Consider the following 19757-nt stretch of genomic DNA (forward strand, 5'->3'; position numbering starts at 1 on the left):
TAATCAATAGTGTACAGCTTGACCAAGACAAGAATGTTCCTGTAGTTCTGTAGTTGAATTTTCACCCATAAGCGAGGAAAGGGAGGATGGGCAATGCAATCAGGTGCTTGCACTGTTCCTATGTTCTACATTGACAAATTCCGCAGTAGTGTCCAAAGGCACAAGAAGGGTTTAGTTTGAGTTCGTGTTTTAAGTCCACTTTATGCACAGTAAGGCTAATTGGGACTGGACCTACAGTTTAAAGTGGTATCCGAACCACTTGTGCCTCCACCGGGTATCGAACCCAGGACACCTTGATTACAAGGCAATGACGCTACCACTGCGCCATATTGGAGGCCCCAGCACTAGAAGGGGAAGCGAGAGGAGAAAACAAATCACTGTGCACTTTAGTTCGCAAATGCCATTCTTCTCTTGGATAAGCTGTACCCAGGAACTTAACGCACATGTGTCCATGTCTCACAATACATTTTAATCTACATGATATTTTACGCAGACATATATACCTAAGATGGGTCTTATTCTAAAACATTACAATTACACTACTTTTTCCAGGAAGGGCATTCAATGCCTTGTATTTTGTTCATGTGATTTCCTTTAGGGTAAAGTGGTTCCTTTCTCTTCCTTTCCTCCTCTCTGTTTGCATGTTGTTGTTGTCCTCCTACATCCAACTTCTCTCTGTCTCTGCAAGGAAAAATAATTCAAGCGTAGGCAAAACAAGAAGTTAAATTAAGAATGGGCCAAAGTAATTATTTTTACAGATATTGATAAACCCTAACTAGGAAGTTACTATATGTGCATTACTGTAGTGTTGATTTTGTACAATCTCAGTGTATTGGCTAACAAACGTTAGCCTTGGTTAGGGGTATATTAAAATTTGTATAGCTTCAATTACACGTCTCAGATAGTTCTTCTACACATTTAACGTATTTCTAATGAAAGCTATTGTTTATTACAGCCTCAAACATTCTACAAAATAACACCACAATAATACACAAAAATAAAAATTACAGGACAACATGGACAATTTAGAATTCCACATTATGCATTGAACACTTATATTTTGAAAAAGTGCTTTGATGCATATAGAAATTTCAAATAACCAAAAATAATTTAAAAATCCTTTTTTGACAAAAAAAATAACACATGATAATGATACTATTCACACTGAAATAGACAATACATTGGAAAGGTGGTCATGTGACATCAATGCATACATATACTTTCATATTTTGACCATTTTTGACATTTTCAAATCTTTTTGTGGACTACAGTTTTGAGCTTTGTGCATGAAACTTACAGGAGCATTATGACATTACTTGCACTGTAATTTCAAAATAAAATTATTGAAATATAATGCACGATTTAGGAGGAGCATGGGTGGGGTGGATTGGCAAAAAAGGACAAGTAATCTATTCAGTAACCATGATAACATGTTTATGCAGCTAAAAAACTTGACAAACTGCAATGGTATTACATGCGAGTGAAATCGGACAATGTGTTTCAAGATGGTGAATAAAAAACTGTTTTTCCTCATGTTGCATGCTCCCTTTTTCTTCCAAAACTGTCTAGAGTGCATTTTCGAAGTATAAGGAACTAAACTGTCATTGTAGAGAATTTGTTGGTGTGCAATTTAGCAGTAAAATTTTTTAAATTATATTTCATAGTCTAGGAGAGGAGTGGTGGTACAATCACAAACTTACTTTTGCCACGAATGTAAAGCTTTTGAGTTGTAATTTATAAAGTTGCAACTTGAGGGAATGGTGTCATATTGTATTTGATAAAAAATTGTCTCCATGTTTAAAGATGGGGGATGACAGACCGATTAAGCACGTCTTGCGAGAGCTTTAAATTATGCTAATATTTTAGGTTACATTTTCGTAGATTAAGAAACCAAAGTCCCAGCAACATTAGGACACAGTTATGTGCGGTGACGTCGACACTTGGAGTAGCAATCAGTGGCATGCCCAAGGAGAGTTGATGGGGCCCCCTTTTAGGGCTCAGTATTCCTAAAAAAAAAGAATGTCAAAGGCAAGAAAATATTGCAAATTGAGGAATGACTACTAAAAAAAGGCACATGTAACTCCTCCCTTTCAAAAAAAAAAAAATGATTTGACTACCAGGCCAGAAATCCCGGGTTTGAATCCAGGCCTGTCCATGGGTGTTCATTGTATGTGTCCCTTCATCAATTTTATTGTATCATCTTTGATTTGATTTGATTTGATTTAGTTTATTTTACTTCACGTTTTGTGCCTCTTGGCTAATTTGCGAAGATGGGGATGAGTGATGAAATGATGAAATTGATGAATGGACATTCACAAACAACCAAGCCCGACCGGGATTCGAACCCGGGACCCTTGGCGTTGCAGCGCGATGTGCTAACCACTCGGCCACAGGGTCGGGCTATTGTATCATCTTTGCGTTAGGCAAACATGGGAGAAAAGCAAAGTAAAATAAACCAAATCAAACAAGATTTTTGTTACTTGGCGTCGCTTTTTGACACATTTGATTAATTACGATGATGATACAATAAAACTGATGAAGGGACACACACATGCACAGGTCGAGGTTCAAACCTGGAACCGGAACCTGTACTGTCATAGCACGCTGTCGTAGAAGCTCGAGTTATTCCGCTCCCCAAAAAGCAGACGTTAACCTCTCTAAGCGATTTAAGACCAATCAGCGTTCTATCAATATTTTCAAAAGTCACAGAAAAGATAGTATCTAGACAATTAAAAGATTACATTGCAAAATATAAAATCCTACCTGATTCTCAATCAGGTTTCCGCACTTCTCATAGTACAACCACGGCATTGTTATCTGTCACAGACAATATTTTACGTTCGATTAACGATAAAAAACTAACTATACTTGTATTATTAGACCTTTCTAAAGCTTTCGATCTTGTCAATCATAACCTTCTCCTAGCAAAAATGAAATACTACAGGGTCATTCCATGTCAAATCATCCAGAATTTTGTGAAAATGTCACCCACCATCCCCGATTTTGATGAAATTCGGTATGCTTATAGAACTTTTGATGCTGATTACAAAAATGACAACTTTTTTGAGATTGGTCAAGGGGTTCAGAAGTTACGCGCTTTTTAAGATCTCCGTGTACGCCACATGCGGCTCCACTTTGAATGACACGCATTAGGTTATAAACGATCGTATCTTCCCTCGGGTTTGCCATAGAAACTTCAAGTTTGTTTTCTTTTGTTCAGAATAGTATAAGCTTTCATTCAAATAATGTTTCAGATGAATGCATCAGTAAACATGTATTTTTATATATAGTTTTATGTATTTTTTTAGAAAAATAAATGACTAACTTCAAGAGCGAATTTCATGCAATGCCCCCCCTTCAATTTTCCCCCAATTTTATATGTAGGTAGCTCAGAGTGTTTACTAATGCCTGAAGAAAAAATTGGGATGGGCGGTTCAGAGACAGGGTGATAAAAAAATCATTTGCATAAAATGACATTAAAAGTAAATCTTATTAAAAATGCTTATGTATTTAGCACAAAGCCTGAAGTACAATGTTTCAAGTTACAATATTCAAAATTTATGTTCACTATGTTTGAATGTAAGCATAGGCTTAACCTGGCGGGGTCAAAGGGAAGCACTTGCCCCCTCCAAAATTTATAATTTAAATATATTTTGTGATCCTCCTGGCACTTGAGGAACAAACGAATAAAGAGTAATAATTGTGATTTTTCAAATGTATTTATCAAATAATCCTGGACACTATTTTTATGCGATGGAAAACTTTGTGATTATCTCAACCCGAAGATAGTTTCCAAGTGACCCATTAAGATAGTACCTAAAAATTGTACTCTATGCATTGCCAAAATTTCATGTACTATAAATTGTGCCGTTCACATTTTAGATGGATATTTTGACCATTTCAAACATACTAAAGTATTTGACTTATCACTAAGTACATATGTCCATCCGTTTGTGTTGTTAATGCCCACTGGACACAGCATACATTTTGGCCAGTAGTGGGAAGTTGAAGGACCAAGTGGATGCAAGAATTTAATAACTGCATCGCCATTTTCATGTGGATTTTTGAAGCAATCCTACAAACAAGTTTGAGTCACGCACACACATGCTACTACATAACTGTTTACTGTTGGAATTCGGAAAGCCACTTCTTCACCATACAGTTATACAAAACATATTACATCAGCACTTACTATTTTTGCTCTGACTGTTAAACATCTAGTGTTTCGAATTAATTGTTACAAAGTTACAAGTACAGTTACTTTTTATTTAGGAATTCTAACTGTAACTAGCTACTTGTAAAAGTAAGTACCTGTAGCGTTAACAACGGTAACAGAGTTACTTTTTGCAGTAGGAAAATAGCTAAATTGGACAATTCTGTTCCAGACTATAAAAATAAAATATGTACCGTCTCCAGATGCTATGTGAAAGGATTTTCTTGGAATTACTGGCAAGGAAGCTATGCTTTGTTGCATGCTAAATTTAAAACATCCACGCTTTACTGTAATTCATTTCAAATTGTATGTGAAAACTCCATTGTTTTTGGTAGACTGCTGTGTTCGTTTGGAATGTTGTTGTCCAGCTAGGAAAAAGTCATTGTCGAGGGAATGGATCTTTGGATATTGTTGATCTTGGAATGGAGGAGAAAGAAATAGGTGCAAGTAGAATCAATGACACCATATTCAAAATAGTGTGGTCAGCATAGAAATGATTTTTAATTATAATCGTTCAAGCAAAGCTGACTGTGTTTTCCATCATTTATTAGCAGCAATAATGTAAATATATGAATACATATTATGTACTAGAAACATAAGTAAAACACGGAACTCTTTATGATCATTGATTTTGTGTAACATTTACACAAATCAATGATCATTAACAGTACGTTACTGTTACAGTAACTGTAAAAGAAACTCAGTTACTTTCAAAGTACCAGTAACAATAACTGAGTAACTTTTTAATGATTGACTGTAACTCAGTTACTTGTAACAAGTAACTTACGGAACCTGTAAGTTCAAAATAGTGCATACTTCCTGGTACTGTTGTAGTACTTTGCAATCGCTGACACATTGTACTGTGGGTTGTTGTCATTTCACCCTAGATGATTACTAAGAAATTTATGCCTTGAATACTATTTCTACATAATTGCCGTACTTGTTACTTTATACTATAGATGGCCTCCCCGATGGCGCAGTGGTAGCGTCGTCGCCTTGTAATCAAGGGGTCCCGGGTTCGATACCCGGTGGAGGCACAAGTGGTTCGGATCCCACTTTAAACTGTAGGTCCAGTCCCGATTAGCCTTACTGTGCATAAAGTGGACTTAAAACACTAAATCAATCAATCAATCATTTATACTATAGATGCCTTTACAAGTATTTTTACTGTTCCAACCATCCCGTCAGAAGGATATATTCTGTGGTATGAGGCGAAAAAGCTCCATTTGAAAAAAATTCAATCAGCACAAATGTGTAGTATTAATTCTTACTTCATATTATGTATCCCCATGAAGAGTAGCCAAAAGAGAACTTCCATATTGAGATAAAATGCACAAAAAGAATGTTCTCGAAGATAAATAATGCTAAACTTGGGAATGTAAATAATAATTATATATATAATTATATAATATATACAATTTTAAAAAATGAAGACTGTTGAAATTAACTTATATACAGTGGAACCTCATATCCAGGACACCAAGTTGAAAAACTTAATACGCGGGAAAATGTGAAAAAATCTTGGAAAATTTCTAACCAGACCATCAAGATTGAATGCAAAATGAAGGAAAATGTAAAAACGAGGAACTTAAATCGGGGTTCCACTGTAATTATTACTTGCAAATTTTAAATTAATCTATAAATTTGGGAGAGGGAAAGAGCTTCCCTTTGCCCCCGCCAGGTTACGCCTATGCTTAGTGAACATAAATTTTTAATATTGTAACTTGATACATATTGTACTTCAGGCTTTGTGCTAAATACATAAGCATTTTTAATAAGATTTACTTTTAATGTCATTTTATGCAAATGATTTTTTTATCACCCTGTCTCTGAACCGCCCATCCCATTTTTTACATCAGGCACTAGCACACACTCTGAGCTACCTACATATAAAATTGGGGGAAAATTGAAGGGGGGGCATTGCATGAAATTCGCTCTTGAAGTTAATCATTTATTTTTCTAAAAAAATACATAAAACTATATATAAAAATACATGTTTACTGATGCATTCATCTGAAACATTATTTGAATGAAAGCTTATACCATTCTGAACAAAAGAAAACAAACTTGAAGTTTCTACGGCAAACCCGAGGGAAGATACGATCGTTTATAACCTAATGCGTGTCATTCAAAGTGGAGCTGCATGTGGCGTACACGGAGATCTTAAAAAGCTGGTAACTTCTGAACCCCTTGATCAATTTTAAAAAAGTTGTCATCTTTGTAATCAGCATCAAAAGTTCTATAAGCATACCGAATTTCATCAAAATCGGGGATGGTGGGTGACATGGCCTGGATGAATTGACGTGGAATGACCCTACAGTTTTTCGAAGCCTCTAATAAACTGGTTCCAATCTTATCTACACGAAAGAAGACAGAGAGTTTTTTACCCTGCCGACAACGGATCATCATCGATAACATTAAATGGAGGAGTCCCGCAAGGTTCCATTCTGGCCCCCCTTTTATACACCTTATACCTCACTGATATATCAAACACAATCAGCCATTGTAATATACATTGTTACGCGGATGATACGCAGTTGATGATATTGTCATCACTATCGGATTTGTTAAACAAGATAGATAATCTAGACAATGATTTACATGCCCTTAACAAGTGGCTCACTGCAAATGGACTCGCAATTAACCAGAATAAATGCGTATATACAATTTTAGGCTCTAACTTTTATCTTGAGAAAGTAAATTATGATACAATTAACATCAAAATTAAAAACCAAAACATAATTTATGCATCAACGGTTAAAAACCTAGGCCTTACATTCGATCCAATTTTTTCCTGGTCAGCGCATATCTCAGCACAATGCACAAAAGCACTAACAATAATGAGATCACTCTACAGGAAGAGAGACTTTTTCACTAGAGAAACGAAATTATATCTCATCGAAACTCTAATATATCCTATTTTTGATTACTGTGATGTGGTGTATGGCACGAATTTACAACGTAAAATATCGAACAGAATACAAAAAATACAGAATTCTTGCATTCGTTACGTTCTCTCGATCAGGAGAAATCAGCACATCCTACCCTTTCTCAATACATACAAAATCCTTAACATGTCTAGGCGACGTCTTCTGCATCAGTGTTCTACAATATATAAGGTATTAAAATTGCAAACACCTAGTTATCTACACGAGAAACTGACATTTAGAATTTCCATACATCCATACAATACTAGAGGTCGACGAAAAATCGACATTCCCCGCCACTCTGCTGTCAGTTTGGAAGGCTCCTTCTCTCTCTGGTCTGCAAAGGTTTGGAATGCTCTTCCCGATTATGTTTCTTTTGCAACAACACCCAATAACTTCAAAGAACAAGTCGTATTATTTTTATTGCAAAGACAACAATTGAGCATTAGCTCGTACAGTTAATCAACAGGAATCAAGTAAAGTAAAACCATGTATTTTGCAAACACTTATCTGACACAACGAATATTTCAACCTGTGTGCAAGCTATTTTAGTATCGATTTGGAAATTGCGTATGTACACGTGTGCAGGCACGTATCCAGAGGGGGGGCTTAGGGGGCTCGAGCCCCCGCCCCCCCCCCGAAAGTTTTACGTTTACACTAGATAAAATGAGGTTTTTCATTTCTTGTGGTGTGAAATAAAATAATGTGACAATAATTGAAGGAGAGAAATAATTATCGAGGCAAGATGGAGAATGTTCCGTAACCCTGTTATTTATAATAGCACGTATCCAAGATGGGGCACAGGGGGCTCGACCCTCTCCCAAGGAAATTTTTCAGTTTACGTTAGATAAAATTAGGTTTTTTTGCTTCTTAAATAATGTGAAAATAATGTAAGGAGAGAAATAATTATCGAGGCGAGACGGAGCATGTTTTATAAAGGTAAAGGTAAAGGTAAAGTGTTCCCCTGTGCATAGCACCACGCCATTAAGGCGTATAGGGGGTGTGGGGGTAACGCCCCACACTTTCTTGATCCGGTCGTGAGTGGGGGTGATGTGATCAGCATCACGCCTCTGACCGCCTTTACCCCCCAGGGTTTCCCCCAGGTACCCATGTTATTCGACGCTGGGTAGGCGCCGGGGCCGCTTCCACCGTTAGAAAAGTTCCCGGATTTGAACCGGCCGGGGATCGAACCCGGGACCTTGAGCATGGTAGTCAGACGCGTTACCGACTGTTTTATACCCCTGTTATTGTTAATGGCTCGAGCCCCCACCTCCCTCAGGAAATTTTTCAATTTACACTAGATAAAATTAGATTTTTGGCGTCTTGAATAATGTGAAGATAATAAATTTATAAATATGAGAGAAATAATTATCGAGACAAAACGGAGTGTGTTCTATAACCCTATTATTGTCAATAGCACGTACCCAAGGTGGGAATCAGGAGGCTCGAGCCCCTTTCAGGAATTTTTTCTGTTTACACTAGATAAAATTAGGATTTTGGCTTCTTGAATAATGTGATGATAATTTGGGAGTATCGAGACAAGATGGAGAATGTTCTATAGCCCTGTTATTGTTAATAGCACGTATCCAAGCTGGGGTTGAGGTGGCTCGAGACCCCCCCCAAGGATTTTTTTTTATTTTACTAGATAAAATCAGGTTTTTGGCTTTTTGAATAATCTGACGATGATTTGAGGAGATAGACAATTATCGAGGCAAGACGGAGAATGTTCTATAACAATGTTGTTGATAATATTGCACGTACACTTTTCTTGCGCGTTTGGTGTTGTCGCAACGCACTTGAGCAATATGTAGAGACTTGTCAGCATTTGGAAGCTGCACAACAAAGGTAGTGCCACACGTAGGACGATTCGTTGTAATTTCTAATCTCTAGAAGGCGGGAGAGGGCACGTTCTTGAATGAGAGAAGGAGTCAACTACTGGCGATATTAACGAATCGTTTTATCTGCGGAACTTTCTAGAATATAATGAGGATATAAATACGCGGATTCAATTTTTCGGTTGATCTGTACAAAGAATCGGTTAATGAGATTTCAGAGGTAAGTGTGACAATTCATACAGTCGATTGGTGATCAGATCAGTCAGCATCCTCTGGTTGCTTTATAAGATATAGTGATTCGAAAATGAAGACGTTGAGGACAGCAGAACTTCCGGGGCCTCAGTGTAGTGCTAAGTTCGGTTCGAGGGCCGAAGAGATCAAAGGTCTGTCTCTCTCTAAAGTGAATATTTCAGCAGGACCGGATATTGCAGTGGTTTATTAAAACAGAAATAAACTGCATAGATCAACTGAAAAGCAAAGTTTTGAGTGATGATTTAGTTTTGCCAGAACTAAATTTCGTATATGCAGTCCGATAATTTCATGGCATAAAAAAATACTTTTGTTTAAGCCTACTGGGTTCGAAACAAATTCAAACACTTAACTACCATAAAGAGACAGCCGAAAATTTTATGAATGTCGAGAAGAGAAAGCAAGATGTTGCATATGTAGACATTTTAGGTGGAAATTGTAGGCTCTACCAGAACCCAAATCAGGGCTCTACCAACTGAGCCACCTAGCCATCCTTGACTTCAACTGATTTTTCGTTAAAATGTCTACATAGTACATGTCCTGTGTATATCAAATCGTAAGGTGTTGCCTGTATAGTGAACAAGCACAGAAAATATAGGAGAGAGAAGAAAACTGAGGAGTATTCCCACCGGTTGAGAACAATTTTTTCTGTGGTCAACAAGAGCTACTACTTCGAGGTGACAATGACGGTGGCCTAATAAGGGAGATTTCACAAGTCGAAATTAGGTTTGTGCGACCTTTTGTGTCGCTACGGTGTGAAACGTTGCTGTTGATTGGTTCATTACAATCGACATGTATCGCGTGTCCCTTCGGTCTGAAACCTTCCTAAGTCTTGAAAATCCAAGTCACAAGGATGGAAAATTAGGGCCTTGTTAAGGTTAGGTGTGAAGGCAGGCAGACGACAGCACCCTAAAGGATCATATCCAAACCTGCAGGAAGAACGCATTTTACTTCAATCTCCAATACGATGATAAAAACTTCTGGTGAGTTGATTTTAAAAAATGTGTCCGAGATAAAGAGAGGCGTGCCCAGGATTTTTGGAAGGGAGAGGAGTTACGCATACTATTTTTGGTGGTCAGTTCTGATTTTGCCATTTTTTCCCAGTCTTTGACGTTCCTCTTTTTTTTTTTAAAAAAAAAAAAAGGAATACTGGGTCAAATGGGATTATTACCTCACCAAACCTCCCTTGGGCACGTCACTGGATATAAATGAGTAAGCATTTCATCATACAGGGAGACGAAAAATTAGATGTGTCGGGAAAGGAAGGGTTTTCACTGTGCATTAATTGTTTCGTGATTCACCTGTATTCGAAAAGACTTCCTTTGTTTCGTGCCGATATGACAAGACAGCGGAAGCTGTGACAGCCATTTTTGAACACTTGTGAGTGCGAAGGCCTGAATCTGAACAATTTGGTGGTTTTCGGCTTTTATAAGAGCTGCAAACATGGGAGGACAAGACACGTTAATGGTGTTCAGGCTCGAATCAGAGAGAAATATTCGAGAGCTGTCTGCGTCCAGTCCAGTTCGCAGCCCACAATTTGAATCTCGCGTTGTCGAGTGGATTGTCCATCCCGTGCATGTGTAACAGCTTCGTAAAAACACTCAAAGACACCATAGATATTTTTATGCCTGATGAGAAGAAATGGACAAACCCACATACTGAGATGGTTCCGGCACACAATATTAATGCATGGAAACAGAGGAGTCGAGTGGTAAAAAATGTTCAGATTTCACGTTCTGATTAAAATGATAGCCTTACAGTGGCAATGATTTAAGGGATAGTTGCTTCCCATTTTTTATTTTTTTGCCTCAACATTATGACCTCTTAATGTTAAGCCTTGGCTATGGCCTTGGCTACCAAGAGAAAATAAACTCTCCTTGAAACGCCCTCCGCACCCCCCCCCCCCCCGTTTTGCAACCCAATTGCCACCTCTGCTCTTAAACACACAATTGTGAGGTTCTTACTATATACCCCTTAAAAAATGGTGTTGAGCCCCCCCGAAAGAAATTCCTGGATACGTGCCTGCACGTGTGTGTGTGTGCGAGTGTGTTGTGTGTGTGTGTGTGTGTGTGTGTGTGTGTGTGTGTGTTAATGTATCTGTCATTGTATTCTCTTATAAGTTTATTATTTTTCATTTATGTCAAATTCATTCATGTTATGTTATATATTTGATTTCAGCATTATGTATTGTAACTTTTATTCACCAGAGTTAGGTGGTAGAGCAGCCCAAGGCTGAATCTCGCTCTGTAGTAAATAAAAAGACTTTTCAATTCAATTCAATTTTCAATTCAATTCAATTCAATTCAATAACCACTCCCCCACGGATGTCTGCTGACAACAAAGATGAGAGAAAAGCGCTAACTATTCGGATACGTGGGTATCGGTAAAGCAAACTGCATTTTTCCTCAGTGATATTTTTCAATTGGATTTTTGAAACAAGATCTTTCAACATGATTAACACTCTTTGGAAAAAATTGCATTGCTTGATTTCCCTAATCATCTATCTCACGGTGTCGTTACTGAAGGATCCAGGTTTGAGCCATGGCCTGTGGATGAGTGTTTCTATTGTATCCACCTTTCACCCGTTTAATTGAATCTACGTTCATCGTCATGGCAGAAATTAGGTAAAGTGATGGAAGAGCAACGTTAAAAAAATACAAATAATTTCTTCCCAGTGCATCTGCAGGGCACTGCAAAATCAGGAGTTCAGAGTTCTCTGTTCACGATTGTTCCTCAAGACTTCCATAAGCTCATTAGCTACTTAAGGCGATTAAACCTATACAGCTACAAAAAAATGATGGGAGACGGCAAAAATTCAATATATTAAAGGGGGATAAACTGGTAACAAAATACACTTCTTTGTAGTTTCTCCAATAATATTAATTTGGTCTCATAAGTTCTGGGATATATTTTTCATTCCAAATTATTTCATTATTCACTGCAGAGTACAACACATAGGAACAAGAATTTGCGCTTGGGTTCGAATCCCGGCCTGAGATACATGGGGTACAGCATACTGTTCTAACATTTCAAGGTAACTTGCTCCCGTAACTGTAGCCTCTTCAAAGAAAAAAGGCCCAATTACAGAATCTCATGTCAAAGCACACCACACATTTAACTTTTGTCTGCCACATTCATGTTCAATAACTGCATGTGGATTTTGCTCACCCCATATCCTGCAGATATGCCTATGTTCTTTTCCCGATGTATGGAATGTAGCTTCATCAGAAAAGGCAACATGTGTAAGGAATTCATTGTCCTGATCAATGTGTGATACCATTTGCACAGCAAAGTCAAACCTAGCAGGTTTGTCAGTGCACCTAAGTTTTTGAACCAGCTGTAACTTGTACACTCTGAGGCTTACCTTTTATGTACGATATCGTGTACAGTTGAACGTGGAATTTGCGGTTGTGAAATCGCACGTCTAATTGATTTGCGTGGACTTCTCTGAAAAGCTTCCTTCACTGCAACCACTTTCTCCTCGCTCACACGCTTCTTACCACTGCCTTTCTTCCTCAACAAAGAACCAGTTTCCAGCAATTGTTTGTGCCATCTAACAATGTAATGATGATCTGGTGGTTCTTGTCCATATTGTTGCCAAAATCTCCTTTGCACTGTTACAGGGACTTCAATTCCACCAAAAAAAAAGCACTCAACTTTCTGACGCACAGTAAACGATGTCATTTCACTCACTACTCAAGAACAAAGAGGCTCATGCCCATACTCATGTTGCGAGTTGTTGTTGCCATCTGCTGGTAAAAGAATTCTATGATTCCCTCTTCAGAACACCTGTGCAAAGGTTGGATGATCTACGAGAAAGAATTAATGCATGTGCGTCTGTGACACGTCAAACGTTGCGCAACGTATGGATTGAGATTGAGTACCGACTTGATGTTTGTCAAGCCACCAAAGGAGCTCACATTGAGGTCTACTGAGGTGAGTACTGCAATTTTCTTTTGGTTATCATAAAATTCTATGATTCCCTCTTCAAAATAAAAGTAACCGGACATTTATATCACCAACGGTTGCCGAGTTATTCAAATTTCTTATTGGTATATTTTCATCCGGACGCACTGTATTTTTACATCCCACATTATACATACATATTATACGTGTATAAATTTGTGGTGTAAATACAGACAAAATAAGTACTGCAGAAATTTCTCCCCCGAGTTCTTCAGAGGATTTATAAAAGAATCGAAGGACAACCAAGCCCCTACCTGTTCCTATAAGAGATAGAACGGGGTACCATAAACCACAACCTTTCAACCATTGCAGCGGGGGCGAGGGGGCAAGGGAGGTAGAGGGAGAAATCTTTCCTTTTCCTTCTGGCGGTTGTTTCTACCTGAAACTGGTGAGGCAGAGGAAAATCCAGCTAGAGTAGCTCCTTCCAGTTTTGTCTGCTCTCACCGAGGGACGAGAAGCACGTGAAAAAAGAAGTGTTGTATGTGAACTGTAGCTGCAACAAGACAATAAATATTGTGATTTGAAAATAATTAGAGATGTGAGATTGATTGATGTATCTCTACTAGACTAGCTACTACTCAGTGCACGTCTCTGTTAGGACATCATTTGAGCTTTACATTTTTAATAAAAACTATGTAATAAAGTGTGTGTGGTTTAGGATGGGTGGGGGTAAGTCACCAATTTTGAAACCACAATAACTACAGCAAATTTAGAGTTTTTAAGGTGAAATTCATGTCGGGAATGATTTTGTTTTGCATTTGCATTTGCTGAAAGCATTTCAATATGGTGGATGAAAAATGAATTTTTCATATGCTGAAATAGCTCCAAATTCTGATGACACATTCAAATCACTGCCTAAACTACATTTTTGGAGATCAAGAAAAGAAACTTAAATATTTTAGGGCATCACTTAAGCTGTATCAGCCAAGACAATTAAATATGTCAGACTTATAATTTTGGCATGTAATTTCATGCACGGAGGAGATATTTAAGGTTGAAACATCCAGAAAAATAATGAGAAAACACAACTGTGATATACTGTGAAGAAACAGTATTAAAGCACATTTTAAAAGTCTGTGTGCAGCTATATTGTGTTGTATAGTAGGTAAAGGCAAAGTTCCCTATGCCATGAAGGCACGTTTAAGAGATGGGGGTTGGGCCCCACACATTCTCGATCTTGGCCCTTTTGGAGGTGGTGATCAACACCATGCTCTGGCTGACTTTACCCCCCTTCCAGTTGCCCCAGGTACCCATTGATTTGAGGCTGGGTGAGCCCACATCAAGAGCCGCTTTATGCAGAGACAAGACCCAAAAAATTCACTCACCCCGAGAATCGAACCCGGGTCTCCCACATGACAATCAGATGTCCTACCGACTAGACCACTGTGGCTCTTAACACATTTGGGCCTGGCCTCATATTACAGCATTTTTACCTCTGGACTGCGGTTTTTGGTTGTTTTTCAAAAAATCATAGAAAAAATATTTTTAATTTGTTTTTATCTACCACACATTTCTTAAATCTACAAAACTTCCTCTTTTCAATGAACAAAAATTTGTTAAATTTTATTTTCATTTTCAGACATTTTTGAATATTTTTTTCAGCAATGTTTTGTGAAGAAGAAAAAAGTACAACATTGTAACAAATGTTAATATAGAGATATTTTAAGTTCGTAATCTGGAAATATCAATAATTAACTACATAAACTATCAATACATCTTTTGAATCTTGCATAAGAATACTTCTTATGTGCACATAACAAAAAATAATTACAAAAATAATTACAAATTACAGGTAATTAGCTTTTGTATGAAAAAGTGGCTGCAGGACAGGACCAGATGATGTATCAGTTGGTTCTGCGTCATCTGTAAAAATTAAACAAATAAATAAATAAAACAAATTTTCATTTGACATACACTATACAAAATAATAAATGGAAAAACTAAAAATACATCAGTGCATGTAGGAGAATCAAGCAAGAGGCAAGATGAATTGACCCAAAAAAATTACCTCTTCTCACTTCATTCATAAAATACTAGAGTTTGCAACACTGTTTATATTGTCAACAATTAATTATTACGAATATAACCTACCTTCCAAATCTTCAAATTTATCTGCATCATCAAAATCGTCGCTAACTTCAAACTCTGAGGTGGAATTTCCGCTATGCAGTCTGGATCTAACGATGCCATTCTAAACAATGCAACATACATCAACCCGAACACAAACAGTCGCAGGTGCGAGATAAAAATAGCACATGAGTCACCTAGCAGTCGGAATTTCAACAGAGGGGCTTGAATGAACAGGCACATGAGACGAAGTACGAACATAGCCCGTAGTTAATCGGCAAAGCGATTGCATACTGCAGGATGGGCTATGCCCGTCGTTCGTCCACATTGACTTTATGCCCGTCATGAGACCCCAATGTGTTAAGCATAGTATAGTATTGTGTACTATTGCAATGCAACCCTAGGAACTGATCACAAATCAAGAGCATTAACTATTACACCATCAAGGAAGAGTACAAAGTGTTGGTTATATATTTTAGAACAGAATATTTTAGTTAATCCATTTGTCCCTTTCCATGGCTGTGCGGTCTAAGACATCATGCACTGGGCTCCCAGCTACGGGATGCATGTAGGTTCAAATTTCCTGGGGAAGCGTAACAGCTTTCTCTGGTCATGAAAACCTACAACAACGACTGGGGCTTGTCATGCTGGACACACTTCACTACGTAACTGGTTGAAGGATCTCCCACCTCTGAGTAGGATCATTCAGGAGTGAGGCCGGCAGTCGGTAGGTAAGCCTGGGCCCTCAATTGGCTGTTGCGCCACATGTTATGTATGTTTTCATTTTAATCATTTGAAAGGTGTGAGACCTTCATTATCAATTCTTAACTATGTTAACAGAAAACATTAAATAGTTTTTGATTCAGTGAACAACAACAATACAAATTGAATGTTACAATACAGGGAAAATGTATTTCATTTTGAAAATACATATTTTTAAACGTAACATGAAAAAAAAAGTTTTTTTTCAGGTTTTATGTGACAAAGCCCAAAAAAAAAAAAAAAAAACAGGCAAAATGCCAACTCTGGTTATGATGCACTCAGTATAGATCACTTACTTTGGCCTCTTTGAACCAGATGTTTTTGTAGTAGTTGCCTTACTTCTGCTTTTCTTCCAAGGGACTTCATCTTTTTTCCCTTCATCTTTTTTCTCTTCATCTTTTTTCTCTTCATCTTCTTTAACCGGTTCTAATCCTTCAGTGCACTTCTTTTCATTATCCCTGTAATGGAGAGATCAAGATCACTAAAGCCTGGTACAGTCATGTATCTAGAAATATATCTCAGAGGAGGGGAGGGGCAAACCAAATTAAATAATATAATAATTGTTTAAATTATTAATATAATTTATACGTTTATTCATAATAATAATTATATGTAAATTAATTAATACTGCATTGTTATTATTAGCATAATGCCATGAAGGCATATAGGGGGTGTGGGGGTAACACCCCACACTTTCTTGATCCGGTCGTGAGTGGAGGTGATGTGATCAGCATCATGGCCCCTGACCGCCTTTACCCCCCAGGGTTTCCCCCAGGTACCCTTGTCATTCGACGCTGGGTGGGCGCCGGAGCCACTTCCAACGTTAGAAAAGTTCCCGGATTTGAACCAGCCGGGGATCGAACCCAGGACCTTGAGCATGGTAGTCAGATGCGTTACCGACTGAGCCACCGCAAGTATATTTCCATTACTTAATTTCAGCACTAGGTAAGTCTTTCGAGGAGGGGGTGGCTGAACCTTTCCGTCTGCATATATCCTTTGGCCAGGACCATTAGGTCAGAGCTGGCCCTAGGGAAGGGAAACACAGACACTTGACCCGGGCTCCATGCTTCAGAGGGACCCCACACCAGATAAAAATAATTGTTTTAGAAAAGCATACTTAAAAATATCCAAAATTACTGAAATCGTATTCTAAACAAAGTACCACATACAAGTTGTGTTCAAATATTTAAATCAAAAATAGTTAATACGCACTATAATTCTTTTTTTTTTTTGTAGAAGTGAAATCATGAAGTGAATTTTATGTGATGCAATGTGAATCCACTAGAGCATCAAGATTCAATGAAAAGTAAATAAAATAGAATTATGATAGAGAATGTTATTGGATAAGATTGTAGCATCAGTAGCACATTGGAAATGAAAACTTTATTACAAAGTGAGAGTCTTAGCATTATGCTATCAGGGAGGCCCCTAATAATTAACCATACTATTATCTACCTCTTGCAATTTGAACTATTTCAAGTGTTTTTCAGGGGGCTAGAGAGAACAGAATTTATGTCATCTTTCATAATTCTTAATCAGGCACGGAGCGTCCATGTAAGCCGTGTAAGCTGGGCTTACACTTTATTAGTTCTAGTAAAATGTATGTAATTATATGGCAAAATTAGTAAAAACTTCAAAGTTCAACTTGGCTTGATACCAGTCTTCGAGATCCTGTTTGCTAGATTGCAACACTTCAGCACCAGGGGACACATGGGAACTCCCGCCTTTTGCTTGCGGAAAGTTGTAAGCCATCTGAATGTTGCCTTACAAATTTCTGACCGCCAAGGAGCGCCTACCATATCTGGATGAAGAAGAGCAAGGAATATAGGGTGAAGAGTGGGCCAAACCCTAGGTTTGTAAACCTACGGCCACAGGCTTACAGCAGCGTTGCAAACCCCATGTTTAGAAAAAGTGTTGTTCATGGACGTCCGCAATATTTCTTTCCACCAGGGAGGATTAAGCAAAGTATTTTTTTTTTCAGGGGTTGGGGTTAACTAGGTATATTTCCCTTCTCAAAATATACTAATTCAATTTGAAGTTAATATTTTTCTGCAACGCCCTTACTATAATTAACAATTTGATGTGACTGAAATGAAATTGTATGTGTGAAAATGGTTGACATTCAATTTTCAGGAAGTGTTTCCTTGCCTTGCCCCTTCTGGACATCCTTGGAGTCGTTTAAACACCGAAATTATGCTACATACAACTAAATTGTTCTGTGATTTTCATATTATTAATATTAATTTATAACAAAAATATAAATATAAATTCGAATCGTTCAACCAACGGCATGGGTTCGACGTTATACGTGAAAAGTTTGAGAAAATTCAACCACAACGAAAAGTGGACTTCTTGTTATATTTATATCCCTAACTGACAAACGACCTTTTAAATTTGTGTGAAATTTAGCACCATTATGCTTGGGTTGGCTTCACTGAATACGCGCCAGCGAGACACAGGTCCTGCAAAAGGAGGGGCTCCAGCGTTGTCGGGTATGAATGGTTGATTGCAAAGGAAATTTGATTGATTGATTGATTGGGTGTTTTAAGTCCACTTTATGCACAGTAAGGCTAATCGAGACTGGACCTACAGTTTAAAGTGGGATCCGAACCACTTGTGCCTCCACCGGGTATCGAACCTGGGACCCCTTGATTACAAGGCAACGACGCTACCACTGCGCCATCGGGGAGGCCCTCAAAGGAAATTTGAGCCGGCGGTACTTCAAGGTGTTTTTTTTTCCAGGAACAGGGAATTCTGAAGCAAAAATCTAACAGGAAGGGGAAAAAGGAGAAACCTAAAAAATGAATGGGATACGGGGAAACTAGATACACATTGATGTGCTAAATTATTGTTTCTGTTTTTAGCTTATAGGAGAGCATAAACATCAAAAATATTAAGATCTCTGTTTTTCGTTTATGTATGAACTCAGCTGGTAATAATTGAGCTAAAAAGTGCAAAAATAAATAAATGTTAATGAAAGCTGAAGATTGAACCAATTTTACAAATCTCATGTCAAATGTGAATAAAATATTATTAATTACGTAGTCCGTGATTCAAACAGCGTTCGAAAATCCTGTTTATGATCTTTTTGGTGCTAGATTTGCTTTTACAGTATACTAAGAAAGCACTTACATGTCCTTTGATAGAAATTTCTGGATATGTCCCTACAATTAGTGAGCATTTCTTTTATAATTAATATTGTATTTTTTTTTACTAAATATAGGGAATTTTAAGGCAAGAGAGGGAATTTTTTTATATCCGAAAGGGATATTCCCCTCACAGTCCGAAAGATCACTTTTTTGAGCAGTTACCAATCTTGGATCTGGTTTCCTTTTGTTTCCCCGTTCTTGTTGTCGAGGTTCACTGCGAATTGCGAATTCCATCTATTCAAAGTGGACTGTCGGCCCTGTGCTGTTGTGTGATAGTGACGTGCATTATGGAATAAAACGAGTGTGATTGGGCGGTGGGGTGGAGAACTTTGTGCAGATGCCGTTATCCAGCAAGGATTTTTCTGCCAAGAAGAAACTTGTGGATGTAGGTAGGCCCACACCTTCCTTCTCTAGCAGGCAAAGTAACAGAAACGAAAAATAAAGTGCGCCGATTTTGTGATTCAGGGTACGAAGCTGATACTTGGTAATGCGGTTGTAAAAAGTATTCTGCACTTTTCTGTTTCCGTTTCTTTATTATTATTATTATTAATTTTATCTAACTTTGCATATTTTTCATCGTTACGTTACT

At 37.8% G+C, this 19757-nt stretch overlaps 1 protein-coding gene across 1 annotated transcript in view; it reads right to left on the reverse strand.

Annotated features, from left to right (window-relative positions):
- Positions 1–19757, reverse strand: part of LOC146003378 (uncharacterized) — a 194370-nt gene that overhangs the window by 59940 nt on the left and 114673 nt on the right. Inside the window, exons 11-12 of the mRNA XM_083141659.1 lie at positions 16316–16477; positions 544–681 (exon numbers count right to left, since the gene is read on the reverse strand). Of these exons, the coding sequence (XP_082997785.1) occupies positions 544–681; positions 16316–16477 (300 nt within the window). The remainder of the gene's footprint in view (positions 1–543; positions 682–16315; positions 16478–19757) is intronic.

This window comes from Lepisma saccharinum, chromosome 20 (assembly GCF_977018435.1).
Source record: "Lepisma saccharinum chromosome 20, izLepSacc3.1, whole genome shotgun sequence".
In the NCBI taxonomy this organism is placed as follows: domain Eukaryota; kingdom Metazoa; phylum Arthropoda; class Insecta; order Zygentoma; family Lepismatidae; genus Lepisma; species Lepisma saccharinum.